We start from the raw sequence: 26,730 nt of genomic DNA, 5'->3' as shown, positions 1-26,730 counted from the left end.
AGCACCCAGGCCATGAATTCAAGCCCCAGTAATGGTACACATGTGTGCAACCCCCTCTCTCCCTCCACACACAGCTCTGGTGTGATAGCTGGCTTGAATGCATTCAATCATGTGTGAGTTAGATGACAGTTCTCTTCAGAAATTCGGAGGTCATACTTACAGAAACAGAATGGGGAGCCAGGTGCTGTATACAGTGGCTTAATAGTTTATTTTGTATACAGTGAAGCATACTTGGACTGAAGCAGGGCAAATATAGATGTGGTACCTAGTTTTGAGCCAGTAATGAAACTATCTGGAGACTCAGTTTTCTCATATGTAAAAGATATTGAAGGGTCTGTAAAGTCCTTTATACTGAAATTTAGTAATTTACCAGCAGTAATTTAATTATTCAGTGTGTTGAGAAGTACTAATAGTAAGTCAGCACTTGTTGAGCATTTGGGTGTTATATACATATAATGCTTTTTTTGCCAGTCCTGGGGCTTGAACTCACAGTCTGAGCACTATCCTTGGGCTTTCCTCAAGGTTAGCACTCAACCACTTGAGTCACAGCACCACTTCTGACCTTTTCTGTGTATGTGGTACTAAAAAATCCAACCCGGGTCCTCATGCATGCTAGGCAAGTACTCTATCTCTAGGCTCTGTTCCCAGCTCTACACATGAATACTATTATGTACTGTATACATAATACTATTAATCTGTTTGACATCTTTGCTAAGAAATGATCTATTCTATAGCTGGAGAAATTAGCTCATGGAATTTCCTAGCATATATCCTAAGAGATGGTTCTAGCAAAGCCTACATTTTTTTCAGACGTTGAGACCAACATTTTTCCCCCTCATGCCAAATCAAATTATATCTAGTTACTTGAGGGTCTAGGTGAAAGCTGTTCTAGTGTGAGCAATTAGAAGGTATGGGCCTTTATGTCTAGTTTGTCAGTATCATGGATCAGATCTTGTCTTTCTGTCTAGACATTAAGATATATTTCAAAGTTTGGGTTACTTTGAGTAAAGATACTGAAGCTTAATATAGAAGAATCACTAGTATATGACAATTTGAGCACTGATTTTCTAATTATATATAACAGAGTATAGTACAAACACTAATTATTAGAGGTTAAGGTCATCTGGATGGTTTTCATCAAATACAATTATCCCATTTTTAACAAATTAGACTCAAGGATTGCATTTTGTTGCTTCTTCTGAGCTGTTAATACTAAATCGCTATCTTTATGACTTTTCTCCTCTATATCCTTATTAAAAAGGCATTTGTTAGATTTTCCATACTGTTAAACAAGGCATAAGGCCAAAGTGAAAGGAAGCAGGCCTTTCATCTTTGGAGTTTAGAGATGTAGAGGAATTGCTGTGGGTTGGAAATAGTGCATAATCAAGCAGATGCTAATGACAAAAATGAAATGCAGGGAAAGAGAAAAGAGTGTGGTGTGCCTGTTTGGAAGTTTCGCAGAGGAGAGTACATTGCCTCTTCATTACAATGATGTTTTTGCACTATAATAAGGTCTTTCATTGCAAGTTCAGCCTTTTTCATTCATTTGTTTTGTACTCTGCTTCCTCTGTTACTAATTGTCAGCACAATGGTCTTCCAACTATAAAGTCTCAGTGTCCTTTTGGACCAATTTGTCATTGTCTTTCTCCCTCAACCCCAACCCATGCACCCAGAATCTATTACTATGGTTGCATTTTTAGACATTTTCTATGTTTGTAAAATGCCTGTGCTTTTGAAACATGCCAGAATAGTTCATGATAATTAAATTGTCCAACTAGCAACAGTTATCACTTCCAAAAGCACACTGGTAAGTTTCTGTTTCTATAGGGTCTTCTTATAACTTAACGTACATTATTATTTCATATGCATTATTCCTTTTTTCTTTTTTCTTTTATTATTGGGTTGCATTATTCCTTTTAAAAGTCACATAGAGAAATGATATTTTACATTTGTCCTGCTGGATTTTTACAGACTCATTTTTTATCTTACAAATTCTTTGAAATTTCTATAACCTTACAAAATTATACATCTATTTCTTTCCTATCAGTGGCTCTTTACTCTTGAATTTTTTGTATGACTAAGGAACATAGTTGGCTTAAACTAACCTGGATAATCCACTTGGGCCACAGAACTACTTCTGGCTTCAAACCCAGAGGCTTCATGCATGCTAAGGCAAAGATGAAGCTTTATCTGGGAGAAAATATTTCAATACTATATGTATCGACTTTCAGTTTATTTGCCTTAAATAGCAAATAAAATATATAAAGCTTGTTATAAAGAAATAAAACATTATTCTCTGTCTTATAAGCAAGCAACATTTTTAAGACAGCATATGAAAAATTTAGAGCTAGAAAACCTAATTTGAGACTCAAATTTTACTGATTGATGATTTGAAACAAATGATTTAAAATTATTACTAACATAAATTATTTGTATAAGAGTGTTCCATTTTAGTTTGTTTGTTGATGGATATAATGCATCTGGATCAGAGATACTGCTTCCATCCATCTTATTCATCCCTTTCCCAAACCAGTCTCCATGAGTTTTCTTGTTTCTTTTACACATAGAATATAGTGGTCATATTCATCTAATGGTCATATTCATCATTTTTGCCCACTTTTATTTGTTACCACTACCACTACCACTTTCTACATCTCAATTTAAACATGTTTATGATACCATACAGCACCACTTCCGGTTTTCTAGTAGTGAATTGGAAATAAGAATCTCTCAATCTTTAGTGCCCAGGCTGGCTTTGAACAGTGATCTTCAGATCTTAGCCCCCTGAGTAGCTAGGATTACAGGTGTGAGCCACCACACCTGGCTAGTTTTAACATTTTTGAGCTCCTGTATATTTTGGTTATTAGTCCTGTTAGATGTATAAATGGCAAATAAAAAATTATACAACATAAAATATCATGAATTGGAAATGATGAAAATGCCATAGAACTTTTTTAAAATAAGAGTTTATATTTATTATGATTCACAAACAGTGAGAATCCCATTTATAATTAACAATACAAAAATATCTTTTTAGCATAAACTCCTATTTTAATGATAGGGTTATTTTATTGTGTGAGAAACAAATAGTGTTAAATAATTATCGTTCTTAGTGATTAAGGAAATATCAGGTTGAACTTCTTAAAAAATTAGAAAGAATAGGTTGGATTGGAGCATGATGAAAAATGTCAAGAAAAATTGAATGTGACACCTTGAATGCCACAGAATTGTGCTCTTCTTTTTTTCATATATTTTTATTGTAATTAATGGAAGGGTTACATTATATTCACCAGATAGAAGTGCATTACTTCACAAACATTGATACCCTTTCTCTTGTTTTGGTTCCCATTTCCCTCCCTCTACCCTCACCCTTCATCTTGTTTTCCCCCCTTCCTTATCCTATTTCACATAACCAAATATGCACATATACAATATATCAGATAACAAGATAAAATACTGTAACAATATGAGATAACCAAGGGACAGCAAAGGAGATGAGAGATAACACAGTACATTAAGGACAACAATCACTCGTTACATGGCTTTTGTTTTCATATCCTGGAGGTCCTTTCATTTAGCATCATACTATATGGCCTTATGTATCTAGGTTTTGTTCTATTGTAAATCTCTGCTAGGAGAGCCCAGGGTTTCTACTGATTATGACAAATGAGGGAAACCATTGAGCCTAAGTTCCTTTGAGTCTGGTTTACTTCACTTAATATGATTTTTTCTAAGTCTTTCCATTTCCTTACAAATGGTGCGATGACAGCTGCATAGAATTCCATTGTGTATAAATACCACACCTTGTTGATCCACTCATCAACTGATGAGTGGATATCTAGGTTGGTTCCATATCTTTGCTATGATAAATAGTGCTGCAATGAACATCGTTGTGCTAGTGTATTTAGCATGTCCTTGTTTCTGGACAATTGGGTAAGTGCCAAGTAGTGGAATTGCTGGGTCATAGGGGACCCCACTATGTTTAGTCTTTTGAGGAACTGCCATACTGTTTTCCATAGTGGTTGAACGAGTTTGCACTCCCACCAACAGTGTAGTGATCCCTCCTAGCGGCATCCCCTCCAGCATCTGTTGTTATTAGATTTCTTGGTCATGTCCATTCTAACTGGAGTGAGGTGGAATCTTAGAGTTGTTTTGATTTGCATTTCTTTTATGGCCAGAGATGCTGAGCATTTCTTCATGTGCCTATAGGCCATTCTTTTTTTTTTTTTTTTGCCAGTCCTGGGCTTGGGCTCAGGGCCTGAGTACTGTTTCTGGATTTTCCCAAGGCTAGGGCTCTACCACTTGAGCCACAGCACCACTTCTGGCTTTTTGCTACATATGTGGTACTGAGGAATCGAACCTGGGTCTTCGTACATGCTAGACAAGCACTCTACCAGTAGGCCAAACTCCCGGCCCATATAGGCCATTCTTATTTCTTCTTCAGAGAAGACTCTCTTTGGCCCATCTTTTAATGGGATGGTTGTTTCTTTGGAGATTAGTTTTGGAGTAATTCAATTTTTTTAGCTGTAGATATATTTTAGATAAGGCCTTTGTCTGTTGGATGGCTAATGAAGATATCCCACTCTGTAGGCTTTCTGGTTAATTTGCTAGCTATATTCTTTGCCATACAGAAGCTCTGCAATTTAATGCAGTCCCACTTATCCAGACTTTCTCTGATTTGTGTTTCTTGGTCCGTATTAAGAAAGTTTCCGCCTGTGCCAAGGAGACTTAGTGTATCTCCTATTCCTTCTTATAAAGTTTTCAGTGTATCTGCTTTTACCGCGAGGTCTTTGATCCATTTGAAGTTAATCCTGGTGTAGGGTGTCAAAGAAGGATCCAACTTTAGTTTTCTGCAGGTGCTTAACCAGTTCTGCCATACTGTAGAACTTTATTGAAGATTAAATGAGAAGTTTGAACTCAGAGCCTTGTGCTTGATAGCCACTCTTCCACTTGAATTAGGTCCCAGTCTTTTTTGCTTTAGTTATCTTACAGGAAGGTTCTCACATTTTTATTGAGACATCCCTCTGGCTGGGATTATATGTAAGTATCACTATTACCCACTTAGTAATTGAGCAGAGTCTTGCTAATCTTTTGAAGGGTACCCAACTTGCTTGAAAGTACAATCCTCCCACTCACTGCTATCTGAATAACTGAAATTACAAATATGAACCATCATGCCCGGCATGTATATGAAGTCTTAATGTTGTGATGAAGTAAGTAATAATATGCTAAAATAATTACATATTGCATAATTACTTAAAAATTCGTTTTTGACCTGAATACAAGGGCAAGCAATTACCTTACTGCCCTAAATTGGTAAAGATTTGATAAGAAATTTATTTTTGTATTCTAGAGATGAACAAATGAGCTGATTATTCTAAATAATCTCTTCATTTAATTTTATGTGAACTTTATTGGAAAATAAAGTGGACTGTGTTCCTGTTTTTTTTTAAACTAGTAAATAAAAAACAAAAACAAATTTTCTTCTGTTGTTTATATGAATACAAAATCATTTTACTGTTCTACAATTTACTCTTACGTCTTGCTGAACCTTCCTTTCTAATTTATTAGCAATTCTTACTTTAGCTATTTGCTTTAAAAAATTAACAACTTCCATTTAAACACACACACACACACACACACACACACACACACCTATTCTTTCTTAAAGCATCTAGCAGTTTTCTAGGGTTGTCAGATCCTAATAATGACTGTTTGGCTTTTTAATATAATTTTAATGGCATTCAGTTTGTTTATAATTCTTTAAATGCATTGTTTAATCAATTCTACAGTTTTCTGTGTATAGATGGGTTTATCATTTACTTTCTATTTTCTTCAAAGGCAAAAAACTCCATAAATTAAATCTTTCTCTACGCAGAGAAGAGTGTTTCTTAAATGTTAGAACTGATACTCTGAAATGAAAAATATGATGTATTTCTTTTCAAATTATGCTCTTGAAGCTTGCATAAACATATATAATTATTATATATCAATATATAATATTTTTATCCATGTTTAAAGCATATTCTTTCCATCTTTTTTCTCTTCTCTTCCTTCCTTCCCCCTATCCTGTCCATATAGTTTGCACTCCCATTTTTCCTTCTTCCTTTTCTTTTCCCTTTCTATTATCTTTTCTCTCCTTTTCCCCCTTGTATCGGAAGTAGTCTCTGAAATCTTTTTTAAGATTCAATCTCTATATACTTAATTGTGTGAGGACTAAAAAGAACCTATGAGAATTTTTCCAAATTCCGTGAAGTTATAGTATAGTTAGGGAGATCTACATGAGATAGAATCATAACATAAACTATTCCATCAACACATAGATGCACAGCACAGTAGACCTTCATGGAGTTTAGAGTGGAAAAATGAGAGAAAACCTGAAATAACTAGGATAAAGATAAAGAAGACAAATTTCATGTGAAGAAAACAGCTGGAATTAAATTCCAAGGTAGTACTAATTCCAGAAAAGGCTGAAGATATAATTCAATGATAAAGGGCTTATGTAAGGTCCTGAAACTAATCCCTAAAATCATGTACTATGATTCTTGATTCTATCCCCCAAAGGCATAACACTTACTCATAAAAAGAAATAGCCTGTTTTGTCAAGCACATTTTTGCCAGTCCTGGTCTTGAACTCAGGGCCTGAGCACTACCCTTGGGCTTTCTCAAGGCTAGAGCTCTACCACTTGAGCCATAGCACCACTTCTGGCTTTTTCTATATATGTGGTACTGCGGAATCTACCCTGGGTGTTTGTGAATCCTAGGCAAACACTCTACCACTAAGCTAATGTCCTGGCCCCTTGTCCATTCATTCCTTGTCTTTCAAAAATAGTGCAATAGCCAGACACTGGTGGTCACTCCTGTAAATCCTAGCTACCTACGAGGCTGAGATCTGAGGATCATAGTTCAAAGCCAGCCCAGGCACAAAAATCCATGAGATTCTTATCTCTGATTAACCACCAGAAAACTGGAAGTGGCACTGTGGCTCAAGTGGTAGAGCATTATTAGCCTTGAGCTGAAGAGCTCAAGGACAACACCCAAGCCCAGAGTTGAAGCTCCGAGAAGGACCAAAAAAGTACAATATCCTTGTCACCCTGACAAATTGTCCTTCCTACGATTTTTTTCACAGTATGGTACTGACGAGTACCTATGTTATAAGTTGTTTTACCTATTTATTACTTGAACAATCACCTGTTCAATAAAATATGTTGCATGAAACATAAAGACTTTTTTATTTGGATTGTTCCCTGGCATTCTTCAGTGATATAATAAATTGCTCAATTATTTTATAAATTTACTAGGGAAAAATTATCACAAAATGAAAACACAGCACAAAAACTGAAGCTTATGGAAATAGCTCCATTTAGAAGAAGAGCCCCTAAGAAAGACTAAATAATAGCTAGTGCGTGGTAAAACTTCCATAGTAAAATCAGTCAAGATCATCAAGTGTAATAAAATGGAGGTGAGAAGAAAGAAAATATCTCATGAGAAGGAGAGACCACTACTTCCCTCACTGATCAAGTAAATAGGTAACAAATAAAGGACCCTCATATATGTAATGGTTTTTGAGTTAGTGAAATGAAGAGGAAGAAGAGGAGACTAAGAGGAGAAGCAGCATTGAAGACAGCTGATTAAAGATGGGCCTTGGTTTTGCCTGTTGGGTAGTTCTTGCTTGTATTTACAATTGAGAGTAGGAATCCTGTTTGCTTCACTCTGTGTCCATTGATAAGCCTCTGTGTGAGCAGGTGGTCAGAGCCACCCTATGCCTCTCCACCCTTGGTGCTGCTCACTGGGGAAGCCTCTTGAATTTCGTCCTAGGGAAAGGGGATCACAGGTGGATGAAAATACTGGAAAAGCATAGAGGAAAGACTTGCTCTCAGAGGTTACTAAATTTTTAAAGTAGTTTTCTTCCTCCTGTATTCTTTTTCAAAGGAACAAGAGGTTTTGCTTTAGATAGACCTGGAGTAAAATTTTTACAGTTTCTTACAACCTGAGTTTTGTGGCAAGTAACTTGGCCTGTTTGATCTTACAAATTTGCCTGTTCATAAGCTGGATGATAGGTTTGGGCTCTGAATTAAACAGGAACCATTTAGGAACTGTGAGTATAGTGTCTATACATGCCAGTCCTCTGATCTCATGTTGCAGTGCTGTGTCAGAGCACGGCCTAACCCAAGATCCCTTTAAGGCTGATGTTTTGTGTCTTATTTGGGCTAGGCATACTTCTTGTCTCTGTGTAGTGAGAACATGAAATAGAAGAAAGGGAGTACGGCTCAAATTGTAGAATACCTACCTGCCTAGCTAGCAGGAAGCCCTAAGCACAAACCCTTGTACCACCAGAAGTGCAATTCTTGATATTCTTGGCTGGGGGCATGACTCAAGTGGTAGAATACTTGCCTAACAAATACAAGGGCCTGTGGTCACAGAAATGCAATGACCCAATGCATAAGTACTTTTTTTCTCCCTTTTAAGAATTTGCAGCAGAGGCAAGAGTGTCTAATAGTCTATGTTCAGGAACTTAAAAAAGAAGCTTGATTTGTAATTATTATAACTTATGATTTGGATTATTTTGCAATTATCATAAGTTATAATTACAAGTAGAATGTATTATTTTTACATTATACTTTTTAAACTTTTATTCTTTTCCATTTTTATAATAAAATCAATTTTTAAAGATAAAGTTAGTATTTAAAAGGTTAAAGAAGTTGCGATAAAATGTTAAACTTTTTAGGGACTGGGAATTTGGCTTAGTGGTAGAGTGCTTACCTCACATGCACAAAGAAAAAGCCGGAAGTGGTGCTGTGGCTCAAGTGATAGAGCTCTAGCCTTGAGAAAGCCCAAGGATAGTGCACATGCCCTGAGTTCAAGCCCCAAGACTGACAAAAAGAAAATCAAAATCTTAAACTTTTTAACAAACTCTGAATATATGATCGCCAAAAATTTCCTTGGGTATGTATGTATTTTTTGATCTGGCATCATGCAGTCCTGTTGACTGGCTTTCACATTTGCAGAGTAATTACAGTTTCAAATAAACTTTGTCATCTGTAAGCAGAATGTTTGAAATTTAGCCAAGTTGCTCAGGAGTGCAACTTGTATAATTGTCTAATGGAAGTACCAATGAGGAAATACCAAAAGTATTACACCATGTAATAGGAGTTACCTACAGTTTATGTAAGAACCATTTATCACCCATCACTTCAGAAACTTTTTACTAGTTTTTTTATTAAAGATTTTATTAATATTGATCTTTACATCATATTTTAAATGTCATTTTGGCAAATATTCAAAAAGGGAATTTCTATATACAGTCACTGTCACATAGATTTTAGAACAGAATTAAAATTAAGCTGAGGGTTATGTCATAGATATATATTAATATATGTAATAAAATTATGTCTGTAGAGTATATAGCTCATCATAGATTTTTATGTCTATGTAGTTAAGTTTTTGTCTCCAAGACCATGTCCCTAACCTTGGGTACCCAAATATTGAGTCATTGCTCTTGTACTGTTTGGATCTAATAGCCACATATTAAGGATACCATGTGCCTTTTGTTCCTTTGGTCTTGACTTGTTTCACTCAACATGATTTGCTCTAGGTTCATCCACTTCCCAGCAAATGCCATCATTTTATCTTGTCTGTTGGCTATGTAGAACTCCAATGTATATATATATATATATATACCACATTTTTTTTATCCTTTCATCTGCAGTAGGGCATCTGGGTTGTTTCCATTGCTTGTCTGTTGTGAGTAGTGCAGAGATGAACATGGCTGAGCAGGTGTCCTTATCATATCCTGGGTTATGACGCTCAGAGCAGATGTCCAGGAGTGGTATGGCGGGAACATAGGGAAGGTCGATTTTTAGGTTTTTTAAGAAACCTCCAAACTACCTTTCTGAGTGGCTGAACTAGTTTACATTCCCACCAGCAGTGCAGTAGGTTCCTCTTTACCCACATCCCCGCCAGCATTTGTCATTGTCTGAGTTCAGAATATTGGCCATTCTTGTTGGGGTAAGGTGGTATCTTAGGGTTGTTTTTATTTGCATTTCCTTTATGACCATGGATGATGAACATTTTCTCATCTGCTTTTCTGCCATTTTAACCTCTTCTTTGGATAAGTCTCTCTTTAGTTCCCTTACCCTTTCAGTGATTGGTTTGTTGGGTTTAGGGGGGATTAGTTTCTTGAGTTCCCTGTAGATACTGGATATTAAACATTTGTCTGATGTGTTATTGGTAAATATCTTTTCCCAGTTGGTTTGGCTGTCTTTCTACTTTAGTAGCTATGCTTTTATCTGTGCAGAACTTTTTATTTTTAGATAGTCCCATATGTTAAGTCTCTCTCAAATCTGTTATGACCCTGAGACTCTGTTCAGGAAGTTTTGTCTGTGCTGAGTTCCAGTGTCTCTCCTACTCTAGCATGTAACCGTTTCAAGGTTTCAGGTCTGATATTGAGGACTTTGATCCATTTTGAGTTAATGCTTGTGCATGGGGAAAGGCTAGGAGCAATTTTTAATTTTCTGCATGTGATTGCCCAGTTTTGCCAGCACCAATAATTGAATAGGCTGTGTTTGTTTGACTAGTATTTTTTAAATCTCTATACAAAGCTTCTACTTCTGTTACTAAGATTTAAACTGACTTGACTTGTTTGGGGACTCTTTACCTAACTAAAAAGAAAATATTCTTTCAAAGAATATCCTACTTATTAACTATCGTGTTCTTGAGAATCGGCTTCACTAAGAAGTCTCCAGACTATTTTGATGTATGTCACAAACATTCTCAGTTTTCACTTTTTTCATTTTACAGAGCTGTAAGAGATATTCATGATTCCATTTTCTGTTTCCTAGTCAATTATTTTATCATGGGAATTTTAAAGTCACAACCAGTTTATATTTGGATACAGTTCTTTCACTTGTGGTTGTTTTTTTACAGCACAAACCCTGAGACAGAACTTTTTTTTTGGTTGTGAGACTTGAACTCTGGGCCTGGGTATTGTCCCTGAGCTCTTCAGCTCAAGGCTAATGCCCTATCCCTTGAGCCACAGCCCCACTTGGAACATTTTTTTATCTTGGTATGTTTCAGCTACCACTTGAATGTGTTAGTAGCTGCTTCTTTTATAAAGTCACAATCTAATGGGTATTAATTTAAAACATAATTCATGGTAGAATATTTTTATGGTAATTCAGTGTTGGAAGCAAGTTGACAGAAATAAATGTTGAGAAAACATGCTTAAGCAATTCAACTTCAATGCCTTTATATTTTCAGAGCATTACTTCCCAGAAAATTGGACTATTTTAATTAATTCTGCTATGTTAAAGTACTTAAATCTGAAAGCAAAATAATATTTATAAAGATTTATTTCAATAAATTCTTTGAATAAGTGAATCCAATGACTGATATGACTAGTTTATATGGTGTATATTAATTAGCAAGTGATAAGGCTTTAGGACTTTTTGTTACCTACTTTCCTTTTGTTAATAAGATGAGGCATCTGATTCCTTTTTTCAAAAATTACATTTAAGTAGTTATACATAGAGTCTCAATTTAACATGTCAGTTTATGTGTACAATGAATTTTGATTAGTTTTTCCCTTTCCATCATTCCAGCCCTCCATCTCTCCCAACCCCACCCATCCCCTCAATTTACCTGTTTCTGTTTCCACACATGTACACTGAATATTATGACTGTATTTACCCTCCCTTCCCCTCTCCATTCATCTACTCTACTCCCTTTGTCCTCACCCTCTTCTGACAAAGTTTCCTGGAATTCATTTTGTTAAACTTCTAAGTTGGTTGTTCAAAGAAGTTACACCATTGGAATCTTCCCTTGTACCTACCATGTTTTAGTCAGTTTGTTTGCCTATCTAGGCCCTGTATATATTGTTTACAACTTAAGATTTAACTCACACATGTGAGAGAAAACACGCACCCTTTGTCTCTCTGAGCCTAAGCCTGACTTAATTTCATTTAACATAATGATTTGTGCTAAGACTGATAAATTCTGAGTTGTTTATAAGTGCATATAATATTTTTGTTAGACTATAGTTATTAGAAAACCTGATTTATTAGAACATTAGCAAATATTTAAAGTTATATATGTTAAAATGATAAGTAGTAGAATATGGTTGTTCTGTAAACTTTCAGATTCTTCCTCATTTTATGTGCTCAGTATCTTGAATAGTACTTGAATATTAATATTTCATATGTTATGGGTCTGTGACTAATTAATAAATTTATTCAAAATGGTTAGTTTGTACAGAGTACTTTGATTATCCCATTGTTACTTTAGTACTTTCCTAAGATACTCCATACAGAAATACAAGTGCTTTTTTCTTTTCTTTTCCATGGTCTGTTTAAGAATGACAATTAAGATTGGGCACGCGTGTCTCCTGCCTATCATCCTAGCTACTCATGAAGCTGCTACCTGAAGATAGAGGTTCACAGTCAGCCCACACAAGAAGCTCCATGAGACAGACTTTCCAATTAGTTACTCAAAAGCCAGAAGTGGAGCTATGCCTCAAGTGGTAGAATTCTAACCTTGAGCAAAACCTGCTCAGAAACAGCACTCAACATTCAGCCCCCTCTCACTCACTCACTCACTCTCTGTCTCTCTCTTTCTCTCTGTCTCTCTCTCCCTTTCTCTCTTTGTGTCTCTCTCAAAAATCACTATAGCTTATAACCACTTGGAATCTGACTATATAATATTTTAAATAGCTGTAAAAATTCTAGGTTTGAAAAATCTTTTTTAAATTTTTTTGTTCAAGATTAGAACTAGAACTTGATATCTTTCACTTTTTCTCTATCTGAGCCACACCTTTGAATCTAAGAAATTTTTTAAATTGCACATATTCTAACTTTATTTAGCTTGGTATTGAAGATATATACCCTTTGAAATGTTAATTTAATTCCTTATAGTGCTTTTAAAGATGAGAAATCTGGGGGCTGGACTACATAGCTAATGGTAGGCATAGACTTGGATCTGAGTTTGATAGTTCAATTTCAGAGCTTCTCACCGTAATTACCTACATCTTATCAAAAGAGAACTTTAAGTAAAACCAGAATAGACTGAGCACCATCCTTCATTTTTTCCCTAATGCTCTTCACTGCTTATGCCTTCTGAAATATTTCTGTCAGACCTGCCTCTCTTCTTGGGTGTGTCTGTTTTTGTTTTTGCATTAAAATGCTGGTCAGTCAATGGATTAGTCATTATTTACTATGTCCTTGGTATCCTGTCACAGGATTCTTCCCTTTAAAGTGACTAACTAGGAGCTCAAGCACTTAGGACAGAACTGGTTACTTTGGTGGAAGACAAAACTCAGGGCCTTGCACTTGGCTGGCAAGTGTTTTTCCACTGAGCTAAATCCCCAACCCCTAGAGTGGTGAGCTAGTAGGACATCTAATAGGACTTTTTTTTTGGGGGGGGGGGAGGGATGGGAAGGAATAATAAATAGTGTTCAAAGGAAACAAAACTACTAGGAAGAATAAGATGTGCCATATGAAGTCACTCTTGATTGGTATAAGTTAGTGTAATACCTCTGGTATCTTAAAGTTTCCATGTTTAATTAAGCACTACACACTAGAATACCATATTTAATATTATTTTATTTTTTTTGCCAGTCCTGGGGCTTGAACTCAGGGCCTGAGCACTGCACTTGGGTTTTTCCTCAAGGGTAGCACTCTACCTCTTGAGCCACAACACCACTTCCATCTTTTTTCTATGTATGTGGTACCAAGGAATTGATCCTAGGTTTTCGGCATGCTACTGCTAGGCCAAACTCCCAGCCCCAGCATTTTTAACTTTCTTAATTCAAAAGTATGTAACATTATCTATAACATTTAAATATAATAAATACTATTATCTATCAAGTTTGTTGCATTTTCCCCATTCAACTTCTGAAAGCTAGAAAGATGACATTATCCAAGTTTTTATAACTAGAAAAAAAATCAAATCCTAGTACACTTGTGTCAGAGTGCATACATTTACTAACTTTGAAGTCTTAGATGTTCACTGATAGAAGTCCCATATTAAATATGGTTATTAGGAATTACAGGCAATGTATGATATCAAAAGGTAGAAATTGCCAGGCATCAATGACTCATGACTAAATCTAGCTACTCAGCAGATTGAGATCTGTGGATTAGGGTTCAAATCGAGCCTAGGAAGGAAAATTCAGTGAGATTTTTACTATATCCAATTAGTCATCAAAAACCAGAAGTGAACTGTAGTAGAGTCAAGTGGTAGAGTCAAGTGGCTATCCTTGAGCAAGAAAATTCAGGGACAGAGCCCAAGCCCTGAGTTCAAGCCCTAGGGATTGGTGCTCACATGTGTGACACACACATACACACCCACACATGGTAGAGATAAATGGATTATCTTAAAATGATAAAGAGTACCCTAATACAGTGCTAAGTGCCCAATAAGGGATAAGTAACAACAAATAAGAATAGACAAAAAATTGTTAGTTTAGGACCCAGGTTTATATAAAGCTTCATGGAAGGGGTGGGACTTGATACAGACTTCAAAAGATTACTTTGACAGATAAAGATTGTATGTGGGTGGGAGTAAAATAAATGAGAGGCATTAAACATAGCAGTAACAGCTGGAGTTAAATATAGCTAAATAAATAGCCAAAGTTAAATATGAGGAAAAACAAGATGTGTGTGGGGAAAATCATACAGTTTAGCTGGTTGAACTGGGAAGAATAGTTACAGTGGAAGGGAAGGAACTCTTAAGATTTCTGTAGCTGTGAGGCTGCACTGTTTTGTATAGCATAGAGTTTAACTCATGGCTTGACGTACTTGCATATTTAAAGAAATTCTTTGTTTTATTTCTAGAATGCCAGTTAATGAAAACAGAAAGACCAAAGCCAAACACGTTTATAATCAGATGTCTACAGTGGACCACTGTTATAGAGAGAACATTTCATGTTGATACGCCAGAGGAAAGGTAAGAGACTTGTTTTATCCATGTTGCATGAAAACAGCAATCTAAAGATGTGTTTGTATTTGAATTCATTACAAATATGTGTTTTATTTCTTGTATCATACAATAAAAAACCCTGGATCTTAAAAAATGCTAAACCAGAATTGCTCAGCATAATGTAAGATAGAATTCTTCAGTGAAAGTAGGACATTATCTAAACTAACTTTTTCCTAAATCATAGACTTGATTGTGTAGGAAAATAGAATGGTGGAGAGTTTCAAGAAGCCAGCCCCTTTATATTAATGGTAGTGTCGGCTTGGAGTTGACAGGCCTTCTGGGGTTGGTCTTGCGGTCTGTGGGGAGGGCAAGCCTGACTAGTATGACTATCTGGTCTGAATTGTAGTACATTCACAACCAGCTCACTGACTTGCCAGGTCCTTTTGCATCCTCTTGATCTGCACTCAGAGTTGACAAACACCTTCCCTCCTTCTAATTCTGGCTTACTACTCTCTTATCTGGCAGACTCACGCTTTAGGTCTGGGGACTGCAAACACAAAATGATTTTCTGCACATACGTTATTATATTGGATCTTAGTTGTCCAAGTAAAATGCCTCATTTTCAAATATAATAGGCTTCTGTTTTTAAATTTATTTATTTTATTTTTTGTTTATATGGTACTGAGAAATCAAACCCAGGGCATGCTAGGCAAGCACTCTGCTACTAAGCCACATTTCCACCCTCTTATAATGGTCTTCTAAGATTTTAGTTAAGTCAAAAATAATCTGGAAATCTCAAGATAACATTTATTTACTTTTGTTTTTTGTAGAGCTAAGGGTTGGCATAGGATTTTGCACATGAAAGACAACTGTTCTTCCTAGATCTACCTAAAGTTATTTTTTCCTTCTAAAACATTATCTTGATAATGATTATAGTATAATGTTTGACTACTTGAGAAAATGCAGAAAAGAAAAAAATAGAAAAGATTTAGAAATTATTCATAATTATAATTCTGTAACTGAGTTTAGCATGGTAATTTCCTCTCTTCTGTGTTTCTGATATTCATAGCATGCTTTGTGTCCTCCATACTCCTGCCTGATTCCCACTCTCCCCCACTCCTCATCTGCACTGCACCCTTCATGTAACAAGGTCAAGAATCATGGCCGAGTTTCTTCCCATCAGTCTTTCAGATCTTAAATGGTAAATTTCCCCGCAAAAAGCTGACTTCTGTAGACTAGGTAGGTAGGTTCTCTGTCTATACTGATTTGTATATATATATATATATATATATATATATATATCTGTGTCTTTCATACAAGCATGTCATGACTGTGTTCTTTGACTTAGTAAGTAACCAGTCAACCTCCCTCCTTTCCTTCCTCCCTAGGTTTCTCCCTCCCACCTCCTGCCAATAACAAATATAGTTAAATTATCAGTCAAACAAAGCAAAGAAAAATATATTGAAAAATTTCAAGAGATGTAAACCTATCAGACTAACAGCAAATTTCTCAACATAAATTGTAAAAAAATCAAGGAAGGCATCAAATAATGCATTTCAGTGTTAAAAATAAAATAACTACCAACCTATATTACTTGTGTCTAGGAAAGCAAATCTTAATTTAAATTGAAGAAGAGCTGGGCACAGTAGCTCACCCCTGTGATCCTAACTATTCAGGAGGCTGAGATTAGAGGATTGCGGTTCAGAGCCAGCCAGGGCACTAACGTTCATGAGACTCTTATCTCCAGTTAACCATTAGAGAACGGGAAATGGGGCTGTGGATCAAGGGGAAGGGCGGGCAATAGCGTTGAGCTGAAGATTTCAGGGACAGTGCCCAGGCCCAGAGTTCAAGACCTGTGACCCACCAAAATAACTAAATAAAGAAAAACTAAAATGTGATACACACAAATCAAAGGAATCCCCCCCCCAAAAAAAAAAAAACAGAAGACACTTAGAGGAATCTTACACACAAAAGATGAAGATAAGCACAGCCATGAACATCTGGGAAATAAATCTTATTAGATAGTTTTACCAATGAGGAATAGGGAAGAATAAAGCCCTACAAAAGCAAAATACCTTTCAATAACAACTGAGTGTTACCAGTGTTAACTCTTCATTCAAAAATTGGATTACAAACAGAAAATACACCTTAGTGCCTTTGTTGCCTACAAGAAAATATACTACACTGACAAAGACAAACAAGGGCTTAAAGTGTGGAAAAGGATATTACAAGCAAATGCAGGCCAGTGAAATATTTATGTTCTATTTGACAGAGAAGTCTTCAAACAAAAATTATGTAGAAAAGACAAGGATCATATCATATTGTCCATCTGGAGGATACAAAAATTCTAAACATTATCAAATGTTGATACATGCAGCTGTACAGGAGGCCAAGATCTTAGAATCACATTTTAAAGCCAGCTTAGGCAGAAAAGTCCAAGAGACTATATCCAGGTAACTAACAAAAGTCCTGGACTTGGATGGTCTAACTCAAGTGGTAGAGTACCAGCTGTGATTTAAAAAGCCATGTAAGAATGTAAGACCCTGAGTTTAAGGCCCAGTACTGATATATGCGCAAAAACAAACCCTGACACAATAATAGTATTTGCTTTAGTGCACTACTCTCACAATCCTGATTCAAAAAAAAAAAACCCATCAAGGAAACGTCAGATTTAATGACTCTACAGATCGTCTGTACTTAAAAACATCTTTAAAATATTTCACCTAATATGTACAAAATACACATTTTTCTCAGCCCTTATGTTTAATTTTTGAGGAAAGTCCACACTGTTTTCCAGAGTGGTTGAACAAAGTTTACATTTCTGCCAACAAGGTTTCTTTTTGGCCACATCCTTGCCACCATATGTTTTCTTGATAATGGCTATTCTAACTGAGGTCAGGTAGAATCTAAATATTTTAATTTGCATTTCCTTTATGGCCAGAGATTCTGAACATTTATGTATCTATTGACCATTTTTGCTTCTTCTGAGAAGATTTGCTTTAGCTCATTAGCCTATTTATTAATTGAATTAAGTAAGTCAAGACAGGGAGACGAAGGATGCATGTTTTATATGTGGAAACTAGACTTAGCTTATCAACTTATAAGTAAATACATTGGGTGATATCCAAGTATATACATGTGTATTAATTGAAATAGGGTATGTTTAAGGGAAACCTCAAATAGTGTAATTCCTTAGAAAGCCAAAATCAAAGTTCAGCAAAATAAAACATCGGGAAAGGGTGTTTTACTTGAATGGAGTAGAGTCAAGGAGAAAGGAATAGGGAGAGAATGCAGTGAATAATTCAGTGAGTGGGAAGGAGTAGAGGAGGGATGGGTGAGAGTGTTGAAAGTGGTGACATTGCCTGGGATGTATAAACTGCTTTGTTAAGTGACAACTCCTTGTACAACTACTTAAAGATAATAATAATTGGAAAATAATATATTTGAACTTCTGTTGAGCCATGTAACATGAAGATCCTGAAAAAGACTATGATGGATTGAAGTGGCTAAATAAAACTTGTAAAAAAAAAAAAGTGTAACAGACTTTTCAGGACCAGCTTATTTGATAGATAGAATATGCACAAACAGAATTTGGCTGTTCTTTCAAGTGACTTTTAATTGGATTTAAGAATAATTCTTTCCTCACTTTTCTTTCAACATACCTTCAAATAAATGCTACTTGATTTTAGACCTACAGTCAAAATGCTTTTTCCTCTTTGAACTAATAGAAGAAAGATAGGGGAAGAACACAAAGAGCCATGCAGTTAATACACTTTTTTGTTATTGATTTAAATATGGTATCCTTATAAAATATTAACACCATTCTTCATCTTCATTTCATGGAGAATTTCTTTTACTCCTTCCTTTCTGTAGGGAAGAATGGACAGAAGCTATCCAGGCTGTGGCAGACAGACTGCAGAGGCAAGAAGAGGAAAGAATGAACTGTAGTCCAACGTCCCAGATTGACAATATAGGAGAAGAAGAGATGGATGCTTCTACAACCCACCACAAAAGAAAGGTACAAGACAGTGGCATCTTAATGCTCTGAATACATTTGTTGAGGTAAAATAGGGTATAATTGCTGTTGGAACTCCAGGAAATGGAAATAAAAACAATAAAAAAAAACTATTTGAGAGGGAGCGCCACCCACTTTTCTTAAGATGCACATGTATGGAATTGATTTATCCACATCAACCTAAAACTCCTTTCATTTAGACCAAATAATTGATCAGCAGTGATCAGCTTTATAAGTTGCATTTCCCCTCGTTTTCATTTTTATGAACTTGGAAATCGAATGTTTTCCCTGAATATTTTATCCTTTTGCATTGACATTCTGTATTCTGCTGAAAGCCCAAGTAGAAAGGCTCCCCTGTGTTCCCTGTGCAGTGCTGGGCAGCTGTGCCCCACTCGTCATCTGAATGTGGCTGCTGCAGAGCTAAAGAGAAAAACAGCGCTCCAGAATAAGGAACACCTGATGTTAGGAGGAATTAGAAATGCTTTCCACTGCTGCAAATACTGAAAGCAACTTTTCCTTTTGTTTTTTTGTTTGTTTGTTTTTTGCCAATCCTAGGACACTGTCCTTGGACTTTCTCAAGGCTGGAGTGCCTGAGCCACAGCACCACTTCCAGGTTTTTTTTGTTTTTGTTTTTTTTTTTTGCCAGTCCTGGGCTTGAGCTCAGGGCCTGAGTACTGCCTTTGGGTTTTCTCAAGGTTAGAGCTCTACCTCTTGAGCCACAGCACCACTTCTTGCTTTTTCTATGTATGTGGTACTGAGGAATCAGACCTGGGTCTTTATGCATGCTAGGCAAGCACTCTACCACTATGCCAAACTCCCAACCTCCTTAATTTTTTAATATTTAAAGTCATGTTTTTCCTTTTTGCTTTTGACCATTTTCTTTGAACTCAAAATAATACTGAATAGTTAACATATTAGAGCTTGATATTTGGAGAAACAAAATTATGGACAGCAAATTATGATGAAAATGAATATAGGTATTAATTTTCATTTTTGTCTGGAATTTTTACATGTATATATGTGAAAAATTCTAGTTTATAGTTTGCTTATAATACATTTGTCTCATTTTGAAATCAAGGTAATTCTGTTCTCTTCGAATGAATTGATAGGTATTTTTTCTTTTCACTTCTTTCTTTAATTATAAAAGTAGGGCTATTCAAATTATCCATTACTTCTCCAGTGAACTTTGGTCATTTGATATGTGTAAAGAATTTGCTTGTTTTCTCTTGTGGCCATTTTGCCTGCTTAAAATAGTTTGTTAGATTCTTTCATCTAACAAGCTTATCTATGGTGTCTGTAATGATTTTGCCTCTCTCATCCTTGGTATTGGTAGTTTGTATCTTTTTACTTTTCTAATCAGTATGACTAGAAATTTATCAATTGTTACTGACCTGCCAAAAAAACCTAGCTTTTGGTTTCATTGCTTTTTCTGTACTCTTTTGCTCTTAAAAACATTTTTTATTTACTACTTGAATCCTTAGCATGTCCTTTCTTATTATTTCTTAGGGATTAATTTATTTTTTCTTTGTTTTCTGAAGCAGAAGCGGAATTCAATTTATTTGACATATTTACCTCTGATGCTTGATAAATAAAAGTTGCAGGTTACTATGATATTAACGATTTCACTTTGTAGGATAAAACTCAAATGCCTAATCTGTATTCACAAACCTTTAAATTGAATTCAAAACTAAGGAAGTGAACAATAAATATTCTCTTGTAGCCAAAAAGCTCACTAAAATAATAGTAACAGAATTTCAAGAAGACTCCAAAACTGAAAATTAGAGTGTAAAGAGTATTTATTACTGGACATACATACTGCTCAAATTTTTGACAATTGTAGAAAAACGTTGATCTGTAAAGCAGGCACACACCCAGATGAAATAGCTGTAGAGAGCAAGTAGATACACCTGGCAAAAATCTCAAAAATCACCTGACTCCTATACATCCTAATGATAAAGCTGAAAAAAAGCAAATTTATTAGATATTGCCTAGGGCTGCTGACCCATTGCAAGTTGTTTTCTAGGAAGGCACAACTGCTATCTTGGTTAGATAACTTTCCACTGAGCTCCAGATCTTTTCAACATATATTAAAATATGTTTTTCTTTCTTGGATGCCATCTTTATTTTGCTGGAGTATGCACTCACATATCTCCTTCCAAAGTGCTGTCCCTTTAGGCGTGATTGTGTGGGATGTTCTTAAGGGCATCAGTATTACTAAATCTTTGAAAACCTGAGTCTTTGAAATTTTTCACTTACTGAAAATTTTTTGTTGTTGAGAAATTCTAAGTTCAAAATGATTTTGTCCAGTATTTGAGAACTACTTATTTTTTATACCCATAACTGCTGCTGAGACAGCCAGTGGCAGTCTGATTCTTTTTATTTACGATTGTTTAGAAATGGGTAAAACTTATTTTGAGTGGATATTGCACATATATATATATTTGGATCAATGTATATTACACATATATTTACTATATATGTATATATATATGAATATGTGTGTATATATACACATATATTACAGTATATTACACATATATATTTATATTTGTATCAAATAATTTATAACAGATTTTCTAATTTGTATTTTTCAGACAATGAATGATTTTGACTATTTGAAACTTCTGGGTAAAGGCACTTTTGGGAAAGTAATTTTGGTTCGGGAGAAGGCAAGTGGCAAATATTATGCTATGAAGATTCTGAAGAAAGAAGTCATAATTGCAAAGGTAACTGATAATAAGAGTTGAAGATAAAGTCTTGTTTTGTTCTGGTCTCCGGATCTACCAGAGAATACATGTTTTTCCTATCAGGTTGCTAATAATTTGCCATATCAGCACCAGGTAATTAATTTACAGATACCTATAGTAAAGACCTTTCACCTTCAGAAGGCACAGGCTGGCCCAAATTGGACTAGGACTACAGGATAGCCCCCTCTATCCATTCATTGCAACCTGAAAATTGGCCACCTGTTTATCCGTGTTTTGTTTCTCCTAGCACTGTGCAGAAACAGCGTACATTTGAGTGCCCTTAAATATTGTTAGTTTTTTATATTATCAATCAAAGTGTGGAAGCTTTCCAAATATGTTGTTGTCGGTCACAGAACTGATGTTCCTCCATCCACAAAGTACTGTGTTGGTTTGACAGCTGAGAACTCGTAGGGCTTTTCCTGGGGACATGGAACCTGGTGACAGTGTATGGCGGACTCTCGTTGGCTTCATTACTGGAAGGAATTAAAAGAGGGAATCCTCACCCTTGAACACCATGAGAATCATCTGGTGTTTCTCCAGCAGCACATTCTTGCTAAGCTAATTAGTATTGTGGAAATATTTGAAACACGTTTTCCTTATTTCTTTGATATTATTTAAGACTTGCAGGTATCTCAGGTTATAAGATTGTTCTATCCTTTAGTCATACAAGTAAGTTCCATTTATGTCTGGGAGCGAGCCAGTAGTTGTCTCTCTGTACTTATGTGTCTGGAAATTTTCTGGCTCAAGAGTCTAGTGATTGCTTCTAGTCAGCATTTTTGAGCTTTTTGCAAGAACATTTAATTTATGTGATTTGAAGGTACTAATACATAATAATAAAATGTTTTAAAATATGGAACACACAAAGATACATGTAAGAAATTTTTGTTTCTACTTTCTCTAATTGGAAACTGAAAATAATATAGAATTATTAAATGTTAGGATATTGAGCATTGACTCCCCTAAAATCAAGAATGAGATACGGGTGTTCAGTTTCTCCACACCTGTTCAATAGAGTATTAGAATTCCTAGCCAGATAACTAAGAGTAAGAAACAAAAGGGGTCCAAATAGGAAGAATTCAAGTGATATCTATTTGCAGATATAATTCTTTACTTAAAAGACCCTTAAAGATATTGCCAAAACCTCCAAGATAATCATAAATAACTTTGACAAGTTAGAAGAATATAAGATTAACATACAAAAATTAATAGCTTTTCAATACATCAATAATGCAGAGACTGGTAGAGAAATCAAGAAGACAATGCTATTTACAATAGCCTAGAGAAAACAAAAATTACTTGAGTATAAATTTAACCAAGGAGCAGAAAGAACTCTACAATGAAAAGTATAAAACCTTGAAGAAACCGTAGAAGACACTAGAAAATGGAAAGACCTATGTTTATGGATTAGTGAAATTAATACTGTGAAAATGGCCCTTGTACTGAAAGCAATCCAGAGATTTAGGGTAATCTTTATCAAAATGTTAATTTTTTTCCAGAAATGGAAAAATTTGTTTTAAAACTCATATCAGGCTTAAAACACCCCAAATATTAAAAGCAATCATGAGCAAAAAGACCAAAATTGGGAAGTGGCACTGTGGCTCAAGTGGTAGGATGGCAGCCTTGAGCTGAAGAGCTCAAGGACGACACCTAGTCCCAGAGTTCAAGCCCTACGACCGACGCCCCCCCCCCAATAAAAAAAAAAAAAGAACAAAACTGGAGGGAGCACAATCCTGGCCTCAAGTTATACTCCAGAGCCATATTAACAAAAGCTGCATGGTACTGGTACAAAAGAGATAGGAAGGCCAATATAACGGAAATAAAACTATATAACTAACTGTATGGTTTTTGAAAGGAGCCCAAAGCACTGAAGAAAAGACAACCTCTTCAACAAAAAGTTTTCATGAAACTGGTTATCTGCATGCAGAAAACTAGACCTGTATCTCCCATCCTGAACAAAAATCACCTCCAGGCAGATCAAAAATCTTAATGTAAAACTTGAAACCTTAAAACTACTATAAGATATAGGTGTAAATAATTAAGTAGTTTTTCAGTAGGACCTCAGTAGCCTAGCAAGTAAACAGAAGAATGGGTGAAGAGAAATGAAGGAAATTAAAATATTTTTTGCATTTCAACAGAAACTATTGCCAGAATTAAGAGACAGAATATGCCAATATGCCAATCTATAGGTGTTGGTATTGATAATCATTTTCCATGATGTACACTGGCTTGTAGAGACATTAAACCAATGAAATAAGTGTGCTGCCCTCTTGAACTCATCTCCTTCTTCTACTCAGTCTCCTTTTTATTGATTTAGAAAGATAAAGGAGACAAATGCTTTAAAACATCTCATATATATATTTATATAAATATATATATATATATTTCAGTCAACCCCTGAAAGACTGTTATCACTGTAGACCTGTGGTCAGATTAGAGAAAATTATTAAGCAGAATAAAAGCATCTAATTAAGTAACAACTGAGCTGTTACTATTTGTAAAATGAATAATGTAGGATTAAGTCTTCTGTGTATACTCAGTGATCCCTTTTTCGATAGCTGGTTTTTCTCTTCCATAGACTTACAAGATGGATATCTTTACTAACCTACATTCTGTGTGTCCCCTGAAAGCAAGGGAATACTAACTACTCCATATTCAAATATTAGCTAGTTCATTTTCTCTGTGTATGATATTTTTGGTGTTTATTTTATATCATTATTAATATACTTTGCTCAAGTATGGGTGAGTGATGTGAGTTTCTTCTGACATTATTACTGTTGTGCTTTGAAAGGTGGTGATTCTTACGTGCAACAGTGGAAGTATGCTAGTGTGTTTTGTACCTCTGAGTATACCTGCTTCTGATTTTGGGAAAAATGGTGATAATGCTTACAGCATGTACTAATATATCGCTTTTTTCTCTTTAGGATGAAGTGGCACACACTCTAACTGAAAGTAGAGTATTAAAGAACACTAGGCATCCATTTTTAACCGTAAGTGCCTGGGGATACCAGACTTTGTAAATAACATTTATTTAGGTGTAGAAAGACCATAAATTGTCTTTTAAATTGTTGGAATACATAGGTTAAGTTTATCATATGTATAAATATATAATCATTCCCATTATCTACTGCTCCTTTTTGAAACTATTTTCCCTCTCATGATTATCTTTGCCATTAAGAAATAAAAAAATAATAACCAAGAGCAGATGGGTTGTAGCATTTTACAGCATTCACTGGTACAATGGTAGACTTAAAAAGAGCTTTTAAATATTAAACGTAGATTTTGTTTCTTTTGCTTATTGGCTTCAGATAAATGAATGATCTGGTAACATTGTCTTCAAATACAAAAGCCAGAAATCATAAATTATGCCAATATTAAATGTTGATAAGTCATCATACAGTTTTTTCCCTTGACAAAGTATGAGCTGTGTTTTAATGCATACACCTTAATGCATGTAATTGTGATACAAGGACAGTTACAAAGTTCTCTGTGTTCATGATTTCAGTGAAGTTCATTCAGATTATGAATGATAGACTTTCAGAAATCTTTTAATAAAGATTTAGAAATATCTGAAATAGAAACTTTCAAGAGTGTCCCATTACTACGTGTTTATTGTCCAGTGTTACAGCCTTAGAAACTCCAACATGTCAACAGGAACTCTTTTCCTAGAGTAATTTGTAGGCCATATGTTGAGGTTACATGGATGAGAACTTTGTCAGCAGTTTCAGATAGATGGTGTAATGGATTGAGCAGTTGTCTTTGTCAGTTTAATTTTATTTATAATTTTAGTTTTCCCCTGACCATACACAATTTGCTTTGTGTTTCTTATCAGCTTTTCTGTAAGACCACAGTAGACTGTGAAGGAACGTCATGTTCCTTAATTCCAAATGCTCCTTGTCAGTTTCCTAAACAGTGTTGTTTCATCAGTTATGCTTGCCTTTTTTAAATGTTCTCTTTTTATACTATTATAATGATGAGAATGTAGGCTTATAACTTTTTTTATTTTTCATTTCAAGTCCTTGAAATATTCCTTCCAGACAAAAGACCGTTTGTGTTTCGTGATGGAATATGTTAATGGAGGAGAGGTGAGTCAAAAGCCAACCTAGCATTTTCATTAGAGCTTTAAACATTACTTAAAATAGATGTCATAGTCCTTCACTAACTGATAGAGACTTGTATCACTCTCTCTTCTCTTGAGTATGAAACTTTAATAATTTCTAATGAAGTATTATGAGTGATTTTTATTAATACATTTATATATTGGAAAAGATAATTATTCTTTTCCTATAATTATCATAAAGTCTTCTCACAATATCATTTTTGGAATTGTTATTAAATTTTGAAAACCAGAAATATAAAATTTATTATGTTTTATAAGGTTTTTCATCAAGTAGGTTTGCTGTGAAACTTGTTTCTATGTTAGTAAGTTATTTTACCTATTTTAAACTAAGAGCAGTATTTCTAGGTAAATTGTCAAACTTTTTCTTTTGTATAGCAGTTATAGCATTATGACCAAACTTAAGAGATGTAAGAGATCTTTCAGTTTTGAAGAGAAATCAGTCACTGTTAGCACATTTCATTTGTTTTCTTATTCTTTCTCTTCCATATTTTTGAACAAAATTAATATAAGGGAAATGCACTTTATTCAAATGGTTAACTGGAAATATTTTATATTGAGTTTTCTGATATAAATTTATTATATAGAGATCCATATCTCATGGATATTATTATTTACCAAAATAAATACTTTCATGGACATTTTTTAATGTAGGAATTACTTTATTTGAAGGTTTCATTTACTAAACACATTTTGAATGTGTAGGGAGTACGAGTTTGTCCTAATATTTGAAGACATTACCCTTGCCATGAAAAAATCTATAATTTTCTCTTAGCAGTATATTTGCCTGTAATCCTAGCTACTCAGGAGGCTGAGATCTGAGGATCACAGTTCAAAGCCAGCCCAGCACTAAAAACCACTAGTTGTCAGGAGCAATGCCCAGGCCCAGAGTTCAAGCCCCACAGCTGAACAAAAAAAATTATGTGTGTATACACACACAC

At 35.1% G+C, this 26,730-nt stretch overlaps 1 protein-coding gene across 7 annotated transcripts in view; it reads left to right on the top strand.

Moving 5' to 3' along the window:
• Nucleotides 1–26,730, top strand: part of Akt3 (AKT serine/threonine kinase 3) — a 208,753-nt gene that overhangs the window by 129,785 nt on the left and 52,238 nt on the right. For all 7 annotated transcript variants that reach the window (XM_090341504.1, XM_090341510.1, XM_090341505.1 and 4 more), the window contains 5 exons: nucleotides 14,829–14,940; nucleotides 18,787–18,931; nucleotides 21,523–21,654; nucleotides 24,597–24,662; nucleotides 25,689–25,757. In XM_090341504.1, coding sequence (XP_090197630.1) covers nucleotides 14,829–14,940; nucleotides 18,787–18,931; nucleotides 21,523–21,654; nucleotides 24,597–24,662; nucleotides 25,689–25,757 — 524 coding nt within the window. The remainder of the gene's footprint in view (nucleotides 1–14,828; nucleotides 14,941–18,786; nucleotides 18,932–21,522; nucleotides 21,655–24,596; nucleotides 24,663–25,688; nucleotides 25,758–26,730) is intronic.

Source organism: Megascapheus bottae, chromosome 10 (genome assembly GCF_031878675.1).
Source record: "Megascapheus bottae isolate mThoBot1 chromosome 10, mThoBot2.hap1, whole genome shotgun sequence".
NCBI classification, from domain to species: Eukaryota; Metazoa; Chordata; class Mammalia; order Rodentia; family Geomyidae; genus Megascapheus; species Megascapheus bottae.
Note: the sequence above shows the minus strand (reverse complement) of the source record. Positions and strands in the feature narration are given on the sequence as shown.